Consider the following 16839-nt stretch of genomic DNA (forward strand, 5'->3'; position numbering starts at 1 on the left):
TGCTGGGACGGCCGGGCTCCCAGCCGGCCACTTAACCCGCCCGGCTCCGCGCCGGGGGCGGCATCGCCGCTTTAAGGCGGCGCGGCGGGGCGCGCGGGCTCGCACGCGGCAGGCGCAGGCGGCGCGGCGATTGGCGGGCGGGCCGGCGGGCGGGCACGCCCCCCTGCCAAAAGGCGCCCGCGAGCGGCGGGGCGGGGAGGGGCCGGGCCGGGGCGGGGTGGGAGGAGGGGGGGGGGGGGGGAGAAGGTAAACACGGCGTCCGGCCCTGCCCGCTGACCAATCGGGGGGGCGGGCGGGGGGCTCCGAACCTGACGTGATGGGACGCGGCGCGGCCGTTCCCCGGCACGAGCGCGCGGGGCGCGGGGCGGGCGGCGCCAGGCGGGCGCTCTGCTCTCGGCTCCCCCCGCGCAGCCCCGGCCCCGCCGGCCCCGCCGGGCCGCCGCCGCCGCTCCCCGCTGCCGCCGCCGCCGCCGCCCGCCCCCCGCCCCGCCGCCCTGTCCCGCTCGGCGCAGGACGCCCCGCCCCCGGCGCCCGACGGCGGGCAGCGGCGGGGAGCGGCGCCGGGAGCAGCGGCTGAGGGCCCCGGGCCCCCCGCGGGGCGCGGCCGCGGCATGTCGGCCGTGGCCTACGTGGACTTCGTGGCGGCGCAGTGCCTCGTGTCCATCTCCAACCGCGCCGCCGCCGCCGGGAGCAGCGCCGGCAGCGGCAGCGGCGCCGGCAGCGGCAGCGGCGCCGGCAGCGGGGCCGCCCCGCGGCTGAAGGCGGCGGGCGAGGGGGAGGCGGGCGCCCGGGACCCGCGGGACGCCTGGCAGGACTACTGCGCCCTGCTGGCCATCGCCAAGAGCCTGCTGGAGCTGAACAAGTACCGGCCGCTGCCCGCCCCCTCGGTCTGCAGCGACAGCCTCGAGAGCCCCGACGACGACGCGGGCTCCGACAGCGACGCGGCCACCGAGCCGGGCTCCAGCCCGCCCCGCAGCCCCGCGCCCGGGCCGCCCCCGCGGGCAGCCGCCTCCGCCGCCGCCGCCTCCGCCGCCGCCGGCAAGGGGAAGCTGTCGGCCGAGAAGCGGCACAAGTGCCCGTACAGCGGCTGCGGCAAGGTGTACGGCAAGTCCTCCCACCTGAAGGCGCACTACCGGGTGCACACAGGTCAGCCGCGCCGGGCGGGGCGGCCGCGGGGAGCCGCGTGTCCTCGGGTGAACCCTGCCGGCAGCGCCGCGCCGCCTCCCGCCCCGCCCCCCGCCCCCGCCCGCCCCTTTCCGCCCGCTTCTCTCTTCCCTCATTTATTTTTATTTTATTTGATTGTGTTTTATTTAATCTCACGCCGACCCCTCCCCGGGCAGCACCGCGGGCAGGGGTCCCCGCGGGGGAGAACGCGGGGGGGGGGGGGCGTGACACCCCCCCGGGCGGGTCTGCGGCAGTGGGGGGACAGGGACCGGAGGTGTGGGGAAATGGGTGTGGGGACCCGGGGGCTTTGGGAAATGGGGTGCCCGGGGGTCGCAGCGAAGCCCCGCCGGGGGGCGGCCCCGCTCCCGCAGCGCCCCGCGCCCGGCCGGTGCCCTTGGCACGCCCCCGCCGAGGGTGCGGGAGGGGGCGAGCAGGCACCGGGGACACCCGGTACCGAGGGACAGGCGCGGTCCGCGGGTGTTGTCCCGGCGGAGCGGTCCCGTCCCGGCTCGTCCCCCCCCCCGCCGCCGTCGGGAACGGGCGCCCCGGGTGTCCCGGAGGGTGTGTCGGGGCGGCAGCCCGGCCATAAGGCGTATCTGCCGCGGCCGTGGTCGGTCGTGGGCTTTTTTTTTTTTTTTTAAATATCATTTTTCGGTGTTCTTCAGCCCTTCGGAGCGAGGGGCTGAGTTCAGCAAACAGCACCGCGTGTCCGAGCCGCGGCTGGAGGCAGGGCGCAGCGCGCCGGGCTGCCCGAAAGCCGCTCCCCGTGGACGGGAGGGAGGCAGAAGGTCGGGGGAAGAAGCCCCTCGGCGGGGCTTGTCTCGGTGCTTCGCACAGGTCTGGTCCTTTTCCGGGCTGGCGTGAAGCACAAAGCGAACCTGCCCCCGAAGGGAGGGACGCGCCGCGAGGCAGCGCGCTCAGCGCTGTCCGCGCAGGGCGAGGCGAACCTGGGCGCTGGGCGAGCTCCGGCTCGGCTCTGCCTCGGTGGGACGGGACCTGGGGTCCCGGTGGACCTGCCGGGGTCGGGAGGGGGATTGCCGCGGGTGGCTCGGCCGCCGAGCCCCGCCGTAAGGCTGTCCTGGCTGTCTCGGTGAGCCGGGAGAGGAGACGGCCCGCGGTGCCCCCTGCCCGACCCCGGGACCTGTGCCAGGGGTTGCTGAGCTGTCAGCTCGGGGATGGAGCTCCGGTGCTCTTTCGGAGGCTGGATGTAACCGATGCCTTGCAAAAATTTGGCTCGCGAGTGACAAACGAAATGGACTAGTATCGGTTCCACCTACTACCCAGTGCTCAGGTACCCACCCTGATCCAAAATAGACATCAACCGGGGTAGCGTTCTGGGTGACGACGTGCAAATTAACGCACAGCAGAGCCCACACGGCTTGCTGTAAGCAGCAGCCTTACAACAGGTACCTCTGGGGCGTGGGGTTCACCGTGCGCCCCTCAGAGCGGGGGGCCTGAGCTCCGGGCGCGAGACGCCTGACTCGGGCACGCGAACGCGCCGCCGTGGTAGCCCTGTGTGATCAAGGGCACTGCAAACATGCAGCAGTAATAAACTTTCAGAGCTTCCTAATGTGAGCAGTTAATTGGAGCTAACCGAAATGCTGAATGATACCGCTAATGCTAATTATCGTTATAGATGGCAGAACAATTCCTTAGCAACAGTGGGGCTTGATTGGATCGCCAGAGTTATTCATAGCGGTGTTTTTGCAGAGCACTAATACTCCCTCCTTCCTCAGTACCGTTTTCTTCCCTTTTTGTATCAAGTTATTTCTGTCATTTCTGAGCCTTTTGAATCACTTCCATCGGGCAACCAAACTGCTTTCTTGCTGCTCTGCAGCCTTTGGTTGAAGTATGTGCACAGCCACTGGTAGAGGCTTCCTGGTCTTCAGTTGTTAACACTTACCCCTCAATCTCTTGATCTTGGGAAACGACTTACTGTTTCTGTTCACACCCATGAGCGTGCTTGTGGCAACACCTGCCTGTACTCGTGGATACTCATACTCACTAAGCGGGTTGGAAAGCGCTGGTCCGTGTTGTGTAATGCTGGAACCTAAAAGCTCATTGGAACAACTTTGGTAAGCTAATGGAAAGTGAGACATGAAATACCAAATGAAGGTAGAAGAGTAGAAGACCAAAGGCTTGATGCTCAGAGGTTGGAGGTCTGGATCTTATTAATCACACTTTAAACTTGCTAGTTCAGAGGCACCCCCACATCAGAAACTAAAAGTATCCATCTTCGTTTTCTTGAAGTTGGGGCCCTTGAGTGTAGTTCAGTGTCCAGAAGACCCAGGTTGGCCATCCATCAGAAGTTGCTTGCCGTGCTGATTTTAACAAGGAAGTCTGCTGACGGCAGCGTGCATCCTACCTAGGTCGCCGAAACGAAGAAATTGCCAAATTGCCTTGCCTGTCTCATCAATGCTATGCAAAAGTAGCTTGGAAGTTGTTGCTTAAATTCTGAGGTCCTGAGCAGGAGCGCTGGTTCAGCTGAGTGTTTTGTGCAGGCCGCCTCCAGCAGCAGCTCTGAGGTGCATGGCACTTTGTGTAGAAAAGCGTGGTGGTGTCCCTGCCAGCTCACAAGCCGAAGCTGTTTGTCAGGAAGGCAGGTGGAGGAGTAGATCTACAAAGTGACCTTACCTTGGTCTCTGAAGTATCCATCCCGTCCCTCCTGGGACAGTGCTGTGGGAGCACGGGACATGCAAACTCAGCTGAAGTTTGCATGCAGTGGCAGGGATTACAGGAGCGTTGTCTCCGCATGAGAGGTGGCATGACCGCGCCTTGCAGGTGTTCCTTTGGGGGCCTCCAGAGCAGAGGAAAAGGCCCAGGCTCATCGTCAAGATGTGAACAAGACCAGAGCCCTGGAAGCAATGCAGAGGCCAGGAGAAAACAGACGTCTGTGCCACACAAGAAAGCAATGAGTAGCAGCAGATAGACGGAAGGTTACCTTGAAAATTCAGGGTCTTCTTGGAATAGCTTGATTCAGAGGTTTGGTTATGGTTGGTAATGTGCAGCATTATTATGAGCCTCAAAAACGAAGGGAGGCAGTAGGAAGCTTAGCGGAGAAGGATGTGAAGGGAGCCTTTCCTTGGGCAATGGGGAAAGGCATGCGAGAGCAAACAAGCCACCTTGGTCAGAAGGGCAGGGCAGGGAGCGTGGAGCAACGAGTGAGGTACTGAAAGGCAGAAGCAGAAAAACTGTCAGGAGAAGCTTAATTTAAGGAACATACGTTTGCTTACAGTGTGAATGTAACCAGTTAAAGGGCTTGTGGCTGCCGAGAACAGGCCCTCCTGGTTAGGAGCAGAGAAGGTACCATGAAGCTGGTTCATGCGGTGCCTCTTACGGGACCCACGGGAGTTCACTTGCCTGGGGAGGTGAATCCCAAATGCTTCTCAACATTTGGTGTCGTGGTTTGAAGAGAAATTCACGTTTACATCAGTTGCCTCTAATGAAGAGGTTAGGCACTCAAAAACCAGCAGTCGTGCGTGAAGTCCTGCCTTGTCAACCAGGCTTTTTGTCCAGCTTTTCCATCATGGAGACCAGGTCCGAACCACACGAAGAGTTTCGTGACATCAGGCAGTCGGTAGACCCCGGAGCTCCCCTGGCTCTTGGCTCTAGTGGAGATTCAGCAGCAGGCTGTGGGCAGAGGCGTGGGGCCATGGGTTGGCGTTTGGCAAAGCGAAGCTCAGGAGCTGTCCTGGTAGAAAGGGGAGATGAGCGCTGCAGCTGCCTCGTGCTGCGATCTGGATGCGATGGTGTCGATCCAGCCCCCTTATCAGCTTGGTTTTGACTGTGCTGCTTTGTTAGTTGTGTTCTAGATTATCGCTAGCTTGACAGACTGTACGGATGATGATAGGTTGACAATCCTCTGCCTGCCGAGCTCTTTTTTGGGTGTTTTATGGGAGCGTAATCTGAAATTTAGCATTTTAAGCCCCTCTTTCCCAGCTCATGCAATGTCACGTTGCCAGTTCCTTTTAAAAAAAGACTGAAGAGCAGGAAGTGGAGCCAGCAGGACACTTTTGCCAAAACCAGACCTCCATCTGAAACCCCCGTTCTCAAGGGCTCACAAAATGTGTAAATTGCTAGAGCTCTGCTAGGCACACTTCCAGGTCTTGCAGAAACATGACTGTACTGACTGGAAGCCCTGCCAGCCGAGTAAGGTAGGCACAGATCCTCAAGATTAAGTTCAATGTTTGCTCAGTTGTTTTTATTTTCCCAGTTTTAAAAATACAAACACTAAGCAAGCGCGTGTGTCACGGTGTGAAAGCACCCCAGAGAGGTGTTTATGGGTTACATCAAACCAAAAATGAAGATTTAAAGATGTGTAGGACAGAAGCAGTGAGCAGGATGGGACTCCCGTTTCTGGAGGGATGTGTTGGGAAGGCAGCTCTGCCAGGTTGTGCGCACTGTTGCTGTGCACGCTGTGGCATTGACGGCCCTGCGGGTAGGTGTCAGCTGCTTCTGTTAGCTTGCACGTCTCGCAGTCCTGGCGGCGTGGATCCGTGTGGGAACAACCATTCCCCGCCGTGGTCGGCCATGCTTCTGCACCGTGCTGTCGTTCCTCGCCGAGCCGAGCCCCCAGGCCCGTGGCTGGAGGAGCAGGGAGGAGGCAGGCAAAGACCGAAAGGCCGGACTGATGGCAAGGCAGCTTCCAATAACGTGCATTTGTGATGCGTAGTTCATCATCCAGCGTCGAGCAAGGGCGAACAGCCGGGGAATGCTGGCCATAAATGCCTCAGAGGGAAGAGTCAGCTGAATTATTGGCTAATAAATTCACACTAGATTAATGAGAATTATCTTCCCGAATGCATGTGAAGACGAAACCAGTGACACGCTCGGTTTATTTAGTCAGGGGTGGTGGGAATGCATTAAGCACAGTGGCTGCGTGCATTGCCGGCCTCCAGCACTGCCCTCAGCAGCACACGAGCAGTTTGGAAAGGCAGCCACCACAAAACTTCCCTCCCACGTGTCTCCAGAGAGCAGTGAGCGAGACGGGCTCGTGTCCACCTGGCCCCGACAGACCCTACAGACAGGTTGGCCGTGGGTGCTTTGGTCCAGCCCCACAGATGGTTGCAGCGCTGGTCTCTGAAGAGCCAGGTCGCCCAGTGGAGGCCAAAGAGAGTCCTTCGTCTGCCACCTGAGGGCACGGGGAGAGGCAGGGAGCCCCAGCTGTGCGCGGGGCCGTCATGCCAGCATGCCAGTAATTGGTGCCTGGCTGGAGAGGGGGGCTCCTCCAGGGCACAAACCTCCTCCTGACGCAAAGTGCCCGTGCCAAGCTGTTCCTTTCTGTGCTAGGGGGGAGGAGTGGGGAAAGTCCACAGTACTGCGGTATCCAGCAGCTCGGTAGCTGAGAGAATGGCTGTGGTCACTGGAAGACACGTTCCCAGGTCCCTGCTCTGCTGGAGTTTGGAGAGAGGCCACTCTGACTGGGGAAAGTTTCTGCTCCTTCCTCTGTCAGAGCTGTTCCCCCTTAGCAAGTACTTAATCACCCAGACAGGACAGCAGCCCAAATCCAGTGCTCTGCAATCCCAGCTAAGTGCCCTGAGCACCAGAGCAGGAGTTGGTCTCCCTCCATTGCTCAGTTAATATTTAAGTATTACTGTGAGATGCAGGAAGTTCAAATGGAGGTAAGATAGAAAAGGGTAAGAGGTAGAAGCTTATTCCAAGTACCCAGGAGTCTACTGCTGAGGACACTCCTCTCGGCTATGAGAAGTGTGTGTTTAACTCTCTGGTGAGATCTGAAGAGGTCTCTCACATCCCAGGTACCCTCCCTGACTGACAGATATAAGGAAGTACAGTCGCAGAAAGCAAGACTTGTAGGAAGGGGTGCTGGTAGAGAGGCTGCAGGGGTGTATCCCTTACACCTGGTGCTGTTATCAGGTGTATTGGTGGCAGGACTGCATCTTGCTGGGCTGTAGGCACAAGCTAGGGCGCTCAGCAGTGGTGGGTTTTAGCAGGTGGTTTTGCATCTGCTCTTTTGAAAGAGACTCAGACACCTGCAGATACAAGCAGTTGTTGAGTGGTGGTTTTGAGGATGTCACAGCAGTGTAAAAGCATGCTGAAAGCAGCATTTTAACACCTGAATTGTCCTGTGGTGTTCAGTCCTGGTGCACCCCGTGGTGCAACCCCTCTGTCCATCGTCTATCCTGTAGGCAGCGTCTGATCTTCTTGCCAGACTGGCTGGCCATGGTTGAAGTGTTCCAGGAACCCTTGTTCTGCACCTAGTGTCCTCTCTGCTGGACTTGCTCTGTGCTGTTTCTCACCAGCATCTCTACCCTGTGATTGCCGTGTGTTTTAACACTCCAGTTCTGGAATACCTGTCTTGGAAAAGGAAAAAGGCAGTTTGAAAGTCTGTCAGCCCAGAACTGGGAGTACAGATGTCTGTAAGAGCCACCTTCATCAGAACACCTTGGACACTTGGTCAGAATCCAGTGTCTCACAGGAAATTGCTCCTTCAGGCAAGCAATGACACTCGAGGAAAAAAGAGGCCTGAAATACAGCTGTCTTGTGGCAAAAAAGAGAGACTGCCCTTACTCTTATTTTTTTTTCCCTGCAATAAGCTGGACCATGTTCTTGACACTTATTCTTCTACAGGACCTGTGATACTTCAGGAGACACTGAGACACTCAGGAGTGGTGGCTGAGTGGGGTCACAGAAGGGGGTTGTGGAGGGAAGAGTTATCGTTGTTGTGTCTAAGCCAAGGATTGATGTTCAGGAGCAGATCTTCCCAGAGTACCAAGATTGCTTTGGAAAGTTCAAGCTCCAGCAGCCACAGGGGTTCAGGAGGATCTCAGAAGATGAAAGTGTAGATTAATTTGTTTTTATTTGAATCATAAGGAGTTGATCATGCCCACTGAAGCTGTGGGAATGCTTTTTTTTTCCCCCATTTTTTCTTCTGCCTTCCTGCAAATGGCAGTCCTGTTTTCCTAAGTAGTTTTGCTCTTGCCTGGTGGAAAAAAGAAAAATCATTCTTTGAGCTTTCCTTGTTTGTGTGCTTTCCCTTCTCAGTCTTTCCCTCCTCATCTCTGATGGGACGGGTCAGCCCTGCAGTCATGCCGTATGGCTGGGCTTTTGGGCAGGTGCCACAGGCAGAGGTGGGTGTTGCTGTGGCAGGAGATGTTGGCTAGCCGTGCCGTGTCCTGTGGCCAGAGAGAGAGTGGGAGTCAAGCACAGGCACCACATCCCAAAAGTCGAACTTGGACCCATTCTTCAGTTTTGGTACCTTAGTGTAGGTGCTGCTATGAATAGCTGGCAGAGCAGTCCTACCACGTTCCCAGTGGTCTCCTCTTTAATATGCAGGTCAGTCACGGGTGTCTAATTAGCTGTCCATTCCTGCAGGTGTAGCTACAGTCCATTTGGCTTTCTAATTAATATGTGAAGCAGTATCATCATCATTATTTGATGGCAAACTGTTCTGTGTTCGCTAGCGTAGATCCCAGGCTTTACTCATGGCTGCATCTAACTTCATTTCTGTCAGCCAGAAAAACAGTACAAGGCTAGCAAAGCGTTCATCTTGGCCAGACTTCCATCCACACCAACAGCAGTCTCTGAGTGTCTTCCATAAAGTCAGTGCTCAAAGCAATTTAGTAATTCTCTTAAAATTAGTACTTCATCACAGAAACTCAGTTTGCTCCGCTCCTAGGACATGCCCTGTTAAAAGCCAAGAGAATAGCTCAAGTGTATGATAATCAACTTTGTCTTCAGCTTTGTCAAAAAACACAGCACTTTTTTTTCCCCTGGGACAAAAAAGACACTCCAGACCTTCTCTATCACTTGTTTGCCTGAATGAAGTCATCTTTTCTAAAGCCAATACAAACTGCAGCTCCTAATCTCAGTCATCCATCCACATCTAAATCAGCACTTTTAGTGAGAAGGCAAACAACAAGTCAGGATACCAGTACCTATCTGCCCTGTTAATGAGTCTGCTAATGCCCACTCCATGTTCTTTCTTTCAGAAACTCGTCCTGTACAAGACTACCATGTGGGAAAATCTGGAATGTCTCTGGGCAGGGCAAAAAGCTAAATAGTTTTCAATCTAGTCAGAATAAAATGGAAAAGGAATAACGTTGAGTTGCCTCGGGTTTTACAAATCAGCCTAGATAGAGAGTTTAAACGCTCAAAAAGAAGTGAACCACGTGCAGTGGAGAGTGGGGAGGATGAACGGAGAGAGAGAAGACTGGGTGAAGCGAGAGAGCGCAGTTTGAAAGGATCTGCAACGGCCTTCATATTTATGTGGGATTTAAAGCAAGTCAGGGCTCAGGAGCAGGGAAGGCCTGTGAACAGCCAACATCAGCTTGTGCTGTTGTGCCATCTCAGTGTAAACTGTGCCTCCCGCTGCACCCCTGGTGTCAAACAGGACAAAGAACGGGAATTCTGCAGATGAGTCGATTCCTGTAAACCAGTTTGTTTCAGTGGTTAATTCTGTAAGCTGCCATGGATACGTCTGGTGAAGAGAATTATTTACACTTTTTATCTCTGCGGTCAGATTCTACTGCACACAGTTTTAATGTCTTGTGATCCATCAATGGCCTTTCCTACATCGATTGATAGAAATTCCCTCTCAGGCATGTCTTAAAATCGAAGTAGCATACTGCCACCAAAGGCAGCAGTGCATAATAGCACCCTGTTTTAATGGTTCGTTTTGCTCATTTCAAGCCTTGGCAATACTGCTCCCAAAACTAAGGGGGAAAAATCATATGGAAAAAATACCTCTGGCTTGCTTAGACGTGGCACAAAAAGGGATGTCCACAGGTGGAGGCAGCACTATGGGCATCACAGCTCTGTGTTGTGGCAGCACGCCTCTGCACTTGTGTGCTCCTCTGCTGCTTTAAGGAATAGCATGTCAAATATAACCAGAAACTGCAAGGTCCAGCTCTGCTGAGTGCACTGTCATCGCGTGCCATCAGGCATCTCTGTGTTGCCTAAAAACCCTTCCAAATTTGTGCTCCACCACTGTGCTGCATCTGTTCAGTTGGTCGCTGAAGCACCATCTCTCTGGGCTCGTTCAATGGGTTATGGCTTTGTAACCGAGGAGAACAGATCTTCAGGCTCGGAGACAAACACCCAGGGCCTGGAGAAGTCTCTCTCTTCCCCCTCGTCTCTCTGCTCTTTGAGTTTTAACACTTCCTGGTGTCACGGATTATGCCTGGCCTACTTTCTTTTTTTTTTTTTTTTTTTTCATGTGCGCGTTTCCAAAGCGTTTGTGACAGCCTCCTGGAGCTCGTACCACTGAGGTGATGAGATCACTTTCCATCGCTGTACTTGGTGGCAGAAGGTGGCCTGCTGTGGGTTCCCATTCTCACATGCCTCAGGAAGCGTGACCGTCCGTGTCCTTTGGTGACAGCCACTGCGCTCACCACCCTGAGCACCAAGCATGCCTCCACTGGGCAAGGCCCTGCGGCCTTCAGGCCTCCATGGCTGGGGTTTTCTGCAGTGAAGCTGTTTCCCCCTGCTCCCTGGGGGGCAATGATCTTGTCTGGGTACTGCAGTGCTGCGAACCGATGTGAGGGATCCCGGGTGAGTGCTGCCTCAGCCCATAGCCTCGTGGATGCCTCGCACCTCAACCATTTCCCCACGGCAAGTGAAGTGGTTGTGCCGGGCAGCGATGGCGGAGGTCACACTGTTTCCCATGCGTTTCAGGAGGAACCAGAAAGCAGACTCTGTTTTTTCTTCCCTTCTGCAAGTATTGAAAATAAAACACTGCTTTCAAGCAACTGGTTTGCATATTACAGTGCCTAACAAGTAGACACTGAGCACCAAAGATCCATGTTACCCAGCCTAGGTACTCGGTCTCTCTCTTGGTCTCTATGAGTTAGGCACTTTGGCAGGCTGAAGAGCTGTCCCGAGGCAGATGATGGGAATGCAGCTTCTGGGGAAGGGTCAAGATGCCTGAGCTGCCTCCAGTGCTCTGGACGGAGCTATATATGAGATGCCTCCACACATGCATGATGTACAGCACTTCTCCCACGTCCCCTAGGGATCTGGAAAGATTTCTGCACCTCCCACTGCTGCCTGCTTCATGAAGCCGTGACAGAAACCATGAGATAGATAGCAAAAGAGTAGTACCAGTGAAATGCTTGCCTGGGAGGCCGAGTGCAGGCACTGGGCAGAGCAAAGGCAGATGAGATCTGTGAAACCATCACATGGCGCCTGCTGGTGCTGCACTGCCTCGTAGCTATGGCCATGGCCCTTGTGCACATGTGAGTGAATGCACAGCTTTAATTTCATTCACAAAGGCAGTGGTTGTTCAGAAAGGCTTCCAGCCATGTTTAAAGGAATACAGCAGGAAGTCTGTACTTAAAATAATAAAATAAAGCTCCACAGGTCAGGATAGCTTGCAGCTCTGTCTCCTCCGGGTTAACATGCAGGTACGGCTGGCATTGTGCTACTTCTGCTTTCTCCTTCCCTGACCAAGGGCAAGCACCGCCGCCAGGTGAGGAGAGAAAACGTGCAAGAAGCAGCTGTGCTGACGCTGGCCTGGCCTGAGAGGCTGCTTTGATGCATGCGGTCTTGCTCATCTGCCTAAAATTGAACCAAAAGCTCGTCAGTGTGGGACAGAGCAGTCTGCCTGGCAAGGAGCACCACATAATTGGAAGCTTAAGCCATTATAGTGTCTGCTTTATTTCGGAGACTTTCATTAGGCCCTCAGGGCTGGTTGTGTGGCATAATCTCAGCACATCTGTCCCGCTGTCATCCTCCTTGGTGTGGCGTCTCTTGGATGCCAGCAGACTAGCCCGCTGGCCCCCTCCCCACACCCCCATTCTCCTCCCAAGAGCTCTGCTGTACTTTCTGCTTGTGGTCGTCTTCCTGGCTGCTGGGCTGTTCATCCCAGTCGTCAGTCTTTTGTCCAGGCTGTTGTGTCTGGGGAGTTTTCCAAGGCACACTTCCTTGTAAATAACTCCTTTTCTTGCAATCTGCAAATGTACAGTGAGCTTGTGTGTTGTGCCAAATTGCACCGTACCAGGAAGTACTGGAGCTCTTGAATTTCTTTCCAACTCTTCCAAGCTGGAAATCTCCTGGGATAGTTTCTGTATTTCATGGTTGACTATAAATAGCTGTCACAAAGCTGTCATTTATATTCCCTTCAGGAGGCTCTTGAGAAAAGGAATTAAGGCATCAAATGGCTCTGGTACATGATGTATCCTGAGCTTTTTTGATTTCCTTCTGTGACATGGAGTAGTCAGCTTTGCAGGCTGGATGGTACTGGGCCCGTGGCTGTGCGCGAGGTCCAGGCAGCCCGCAGGGCTGAGCCACAGGGATCTGGGGTGCCAGGAGGATGATGGCATCATTTGCTCCTCACACCCTTGGTTTTAAAACAAAGGTGTTCTAGGTTAAGGCATTTGGTTTGGTTCTTCACCACCACAGCAAATGTTTCTACTGATAGAGCTGCAAATAACATCACAGTTTTCCTGTCCTCAAACTGGACATGTAGGAGACTGAGGGGAGACCATCACATTCTGGCGCAGCCCAGGGGAAGGGAGGAGAGGCGGGGCAGAGGACCTCTGCCGGCAGGCGCAGCCTTTCTGCTCTGCAGATTTGCAGCCCCAAGGCCGCAGTGCTCTCCCAGTTCTCTCCCCTTCGTCCCTTCCCAGGCAGGTAGTACTTCTTGTAGGTGAGGTGTTTTTTTTTGGCTGCTTTTCTAATGGTTGTGGACGATTTTATCCAGTAGAATGGAAGTGCCAGAGGAGTAATAATGGTGTGCTCCTCTCAAACTACCATAGTGCATTTGACATAAAAAGTGTGGAGGCATGGGCAGGGCTCATCCACTGGGGTCGTGTAAGGCTTGGTGTGGTTGGAGGGTTTTTTGGCTTGAGGGTGGTGAGGCTGAAACCTGCCAAGCGAGTCGGCAGCGGCTCGGCAGACCCCAGCGCCCTGGCATAAAGCAAGAGCCACGTCCCTTTGGCAGCACGCTGCCCCCTTCCCTAAACACCTTATTCTCCTTTCCTCTCTGCAGGCGAGCGTCCGTTCCCCTGCACGTGGCCCGACTGCCTTAAAAAGTTCTCCCGCTCTGACGAGCTGACCCGGCACTACCGCACCCACACCGGCGAGAAGCAGTTTCGGTGCCCTCTCTGCGAGAAGCGCTTCATGCGGAGCGACCATCTGACCAAGCATGCCCGCCGCCACACCGAGTTTCACCCCAGCATGATCAAGCGATCCAAAAAGTCCAGCTCTGGCTCCTTGTGAAGGCAGGGCCGGCCCGGGGAGCGGAGCAGGGGGTGCAAGGTGCGTCCGGCAACTGGGGATCAAGCATTTGTAGCCGGTGTTCAGAACATAAGCACCTTGTGCTTCCCACTCACGCTCTCCCCCTCGCTGGGAGCAGCCGTCTTGATGAAGGGGATTCCGGGCAGAAGGACGGGACCACCGCCTTCTGCCATTCAGCGCATTGAGACTGGCATACGTACGTCTCACGGGATGGTCCGGCCAGTGACACCACCGTAGCGTGACTCTGAGGTCTTTGTGATTGCTGTGTCATGAACATGTTTTGTTGAACAATGTAATGCTGCTTGTGTTTTAGAGTCTGTCGAGTAAAACCACTTTCCGAGTCACATAAGTAATTCTCAGATATAAAATCCATAGCACATTGTAGAAGTGGGTTTACTTCTATATTTCAGAATGATCCTTCATTTAAAAAGACTGTTAAGAGAAACATTACATGTTACTAATAGCATCTGATTGATACACTGAAATAAGGTGAATTTATACTCAAGAAGACCCATTAAAGCAAAGGGGTCTTTTTAATTTTTCTTTGTATTAACTATACTTTTGAATATAAGCTGCACTTTTCCAGTAAAAACATGTATAATTCAAGCAGATACTTAAAGCAAAAAACACCAACACAACCACTCAGTCATTTTCTGACCATATGTGTATTTAGCTCTGTTATTCAGTTACCTGGAAAAATACAAGTCAGCCTACAAAACGTGGCAGGGGGGACGAGGGCAGAAACATACGTCTCTCAATTGATCTATATTTTCATTTGTCAATAAATACAGTACTGTACTAGAGAAATGCCAGTAACAGTTCGTTATTCTGCTGTGTTTTGTTTGACTGGACGGATTACAGCAGCTACCATCTTTATAAACTGCTGCTTTTTTACAGGTTTTTTCTCTTCATACACTTGCCTTAAAGATTTATTCTCTTCATACACGTGCCTAACTCCTGCCGCATCCAATGGGAGTTCCGTGTGCTTATGGAGAGAGTAGACCTTTCCTTAAGAGCACTCTGCTAATGGAAACAGTTAAATTTATTGTAAAGAGCACTTCAGAAGGGCTCCCGTATCTCTTGATCACTGTTTCTGTAGAGTATGAGGGAAAACCATGAGCTAATTGGAAATACAACACACAAGGTGTGTCACAATATTCCTTCTGGCATCAGCTTCCCTAAGTACCTTGCAGTCATACCTGTGTCATGCATGACACACCAAATACCAATCAAGGCAATATTATGTTTAACTTAAAGCTATGTTTTGCTCTCTAAAAGGAGCAAAAAGATGACTGAAGTTGAACTTCCAAGTCATGGTCATTATGTATTTCATCTTTTTTCATGTTAAAACCACACACCATACCAGGTTATCAGTGATTTTTTTTTTCCCTTCCCAGCTACCTATAAGGGGATAATTATGTTTACACATTTCTTCCAGAAGCATTCTTCTGCTGTTCTGTTTTTACTCTTTCCTCCAGAAGAGGAAGGGGAGGTGCAGCCCTACTATAGAGACTTAGGGCCCAATTCATCTCAGGAGTAATCACACTGAAATCCGAAGTGTTTCCACTGCAGATGAATTTAGGTCATCCTGTAAAATTCTGTACATAAAGATCCTGTTAGTACAGCTGCAGTTACCGTATCTTATTGTTTTAATTGATAAAAAGCTTGCTTCCTAGAAACAAATGTTAAAAAAAAAAATGAGCTCAGAGAGTAGAGTATTTTCTTCTACAGTTGTATAAGGCTTTCAGCATTAGAAATCGGTTTGCATATAGTGTTTTTACCTGTGTAGTTCTTGATAAATTCTGTCTATGTGAAGAGAACTGCTTTTAAGGCATTAGGGATGTTGAGCAGTCTGTGGAGTAAAAAGGGATGTGTTTTCTTCAGTGAAGACATCAGGAAACCAAGCACACTTTCTACCTCCGTTTCAGCTTTGTGAAACTTTTATTTTAGAAACCAAACTTTAATTTCTGGTGTTCAAATTGAGTTGTAGGGACGTATGTTCTTCCTAACAAAAAACAGGTAGCCTCAGTATTTCTACTGATCTAGAAATACAGAAATTGTTCTGCTTACCAGTACTGTTACTGCTGCCTTGTTAAGCAGGGTTAGGGCCACGTGTAGCCCAGTGCGATTCAACGGAGCATGCACATTCATCTTCCTTCTTCTTTGTGAAGATCACAATAACCTTTTTGAGTCTGTCCTACAGTCTGGATTGTTGCCATTTTGTAGGACAAATGCAGTACTGGGAATATTTAGGCCTGGTCCTGTGAAGTACAAAACACCCTCATGTGCTGTCAAACACAATGGGAAGCCACAGCTGATAAGCAGCTCCTAAATCAATAGATAAATGGTTTGGTTACAGCTACTGGGATTAACCTACATGTGGAAGCAAATTGCCAGATTCATGGATCCCAGCTTCAATACTTGGGGTAGAATGCGCATCTAAGGAAATATCATCATTAATTCTTCAATTTCTAAAAGAATTAACAGGCAGGGGGTTACCTTGGTCCATGGAACAAAGGGACATAAACTCATGTAGTTATCACTGGTGACAAGATCCTGTTTCTGAAAAAAACCTTCCTAAGCCGTAACCAATCTACTCTAATGTATGCTGTATTTCAGCATAGGACAGATGGGACTAATGTGATTCTTTAACCACTAACAGAATACGTGGGAAATGATCAGGTTTAGAGATTTCAGTTTATTGTATTGATCATTTGGGTATTTTAGTTTTTCTTCTAGTAAAAACAAACAACGGATCTAATACATGAAACAAACTCTAGGTTAGTTTTCTGCATCTTCAAGTTAAGTTTCAAAGAGTGCTGCAAATGTTGGAAAAGAAAAGGAAAATCGGGTTCTCTAATACCGTTCATACTTGTTGTACTATTTTGGAAATATTTAATAGTGCTGAAGTTAGGACAGCTCCTCTCCTTGGTTAAGAAAGCCCATTACTGTAGTGAAGTCATGGCTTTAAAGGTATAGCTATACATACTTCAACATACTTCTTTTTCAAAACAGTTTCTCATAACCTTTATGGCAGATCTGTTTTCAGTTTGCAGACGGACTTAGTTCAACATACACCAGACTGGACACATTCTTCAAAATGCTGTTTTACAGATTCATGATCTGTAACACTGTAAGATACAAACTTCCAACAGTTTAACCGGTTTTATTTTTGTACAGTATTCGTATCCTTTATAAGTTATTTTGCTGTCCTGTTTTGTAAATCACATGAAATTGTAAAAAAAAAAAAAAAAAAAAAAAAAGAAAAGGAAAAAAAAAGTAGGCATAGATGTTTTTGTACATATGTATATATATATTGTCAAAATAAAAAAAAATGAGTTAAAAAAACAAAGGTTGTTTTGAATGATTGGAGTCAAAGAGTGATCATGTAAACCAATCAATATAAACCAACCAAGTAATCATCCAGTTTAGATAATTATTTTTAAAAATTCTGCTGCACACAGTGAAATCCCTGAGCTA

At 51.8% G+C, this 16839-nt stretch overlaps 1 protein-coding gene across 1 annotated transcript; it reads left to right on the forward strand.

Moving 5' to 3' along the window:
- The first annotated feature begins 611 nt into the window (after positions 1–611).
- KLF9 (KLF transcription factor 9) lies at positions 612–16675 on the forward strand. The gene is made up of 2 exons (XM_035558553.2): positions 612–1146; positions 13112–16675. Exons 1-2 carry the CDS (start codon positions 612–614, stop codon positions 13339–13341), a joined length of 765 nt encoding a protein of 254 aa, XP_035414446.1. The 3' UTR covers positions 13342–16675.
- Positions 16676–16839: the final 164 nt, after the last annotated feature.

The sequence above is a fragment of the Cygnus atratus genome, chromosome Z (genome assembly GCF_013377495.2).
Source record: "Cygnus atratus isolate AKBS03 ecotype Queensland, Australia chromosome Z, CAtr_DNAZoo_HiC_assembly, whole genome shotgun sequence".
Lineage (NCBI taxonomy): Eukaryota > Metazoa > Chordata > Aves > Anseriformes > Anatidae > Cygnus > Cygnus atratus.